Genomic DNA, 1,560 nt, shown 5'->3' with positions numbered 1-1,560 from the left:
ACCGTAGTGGACAAGTCCGCAATCGACTTGACAACGCTAGTGCTCTCGTCCAGAGCCGGTCTGTTCGACCTATCTGTCAATGCCGGAGCGGCCCAGATGACACCATCACTGGACGATTCAGACTGGGCATCGCTGTCGTCATCAAGTACGATGCGAGAGTCAGCAGGCTGGATTACCGCTGCATGTATGGTGGCAGCGTCGTCCTTGTGAAGGGTTTCAATGACGTCTTCAACTCGGTGTGCTTCAGCACGAGTCTGTGTGGTGGGTTTCTTGATGACCTGCGAACTACCGTTGTAGGTGAAGCTTGGTCCAGTAGCAACCACAACACTGGGTGGCTTAATGTCGATCTCATCGGAGCTATTCGACGAAACAGAGCTCTCCTCATCGACATTATCCATGTCGGTTACCACCGCCGAGTCAGTCGTGACGGGCACAAGTGACCTCCCATAGACGTCCTCATCAAGGCTTTCGGTCACGTCTTCAACGCGGTGTGCTCTGGCATTGTGTGTGGTGGGTTTCTTGATGACCTGCGAACCGCCGTTGTAGGTGAAGCTTGGTCCAGTAGCAACCACAACACTGGGGGGCTTAATGTCGATCTCATCGGTGCTCGAGGACTGAGAACTTTCCTCTTCGTCAGAACTGTCTTCAGTGTCTGCGGGAGCCTGTATAGTTGAGCTGGCGAGAGTCGGCGAAACTACAGCATGCGGTACAGTAGGTCCTGTGCCGGTCTCGCCGGACTTCTCAGTGATGTCCTCAATCAGCGGCGGAGAAGACGGGCGAGACACACAAGTCTTCTGGACCACCCGAGAGGCTCCGCTATAAGTGAAGCTGGGACCGGCGGCGATAACTACGGACGCGGCCTTCACAACATGTTCTTGGGCGGCATCCGAGGACTCCGAAGACTCCGAAGACATAACTGCAGCCTTAATGCCCGCAGGCTTCACCACTGCACTAGATGGAGATTTGGAAGTAGGTCGAGGCTGAGGAGGCCGAGATGTCTCACGGGTTGATTTCATCAACAAGACATCCCGGTAGCTAGGCGCTCCAGACGTAGGGCTCGAGACAGCAGGTGGGCTGACTAAATCCGATATCGATGCGGAGCGTAGTTTTTCCCAAGAGGATGATTTATTAGGTTCTTGAGCAGTCAACGAGTGTTCTCCGGAATAGGAAAAGCTAGGCCCGGACGCGACGACCACAGAAGGAGCCTTGGTGACACGCTCCCGCGAGGTCGCCGGCCAGGTTTCCTTGGGTGTTGCACTGCCGATCTCAGCGACGTTGTCGAGAGAACACGGTAGAGCTTGGAACCGGTCGCCGAAGGCTCCGGTGTAGGTGAATGAATACTCCTTCTCGGCGACGATAGGCTCGCTGTGGGGGGAAACAGGCGCGACATAGCTTTCGACATCCATAGGAATGTCGCTAGAAGCATGGGTGTAGGCGAAGCTGCTAGGAGCCTGGGGAGATTCCGAATAGCAAGGTTCATCAGAAATCTGAGATGAACACGACGAGGAAGAGACGCCAGCTTTCCTTGTTAGACTGTCCATGGATGTGGGTAGCGCAGAC

At 55.1% G+C, this 1,560-nt stretch overlaps 1 protein-coding gene across 2 annotated transcripts; it reads right to left on the bottom strand.

Annotated features, from left to right (window-relative positions):
• Window positions 1–1,541, bottom strand: KVP18_002088 (uncharacterized protein; the record flags this gene model as incomplete). Of its 2 annotated transcripts, none has more annotated exons than XM_067952713.1 (1): window positions 1–1,406. In XM_067952713.1, a coding segment is annotated over one exon (1,406 nt), but the record flags the coding sequence as incomplete, so codon positions are not given. The 2 variants fall into 2 exon arrangements, with proteins under 2 accessions (XP_067806665.1, XP_067806666.1); XM_067952714.1 differs by having other exon boundaries at window positions 3–1,541.
• Window positions 1,542–1,560: the final 19 nt, after the last annotated feature.

The sequence above is a fragment of a genome (assembly GCF_019968955.1).
Source record: "MAG: Porospora cf. gigantea A chromosome Unknown PgA_NODE_7059_length_1560_cov_412.593, whole genome shotgun sequence".
Taxonomy (NCBI): domain Eukaryota; phylum Apicomplexa; class Conoidasida; order Eugregarinorida; family Porosporidae; genus Porospora; species Porospora cf. gigantea A.
The sequence above is the reverse complement of the archived record's forward strand: the minus strand, read 5'-3'. Positions and strand labels throughout refer to the sequence as shown.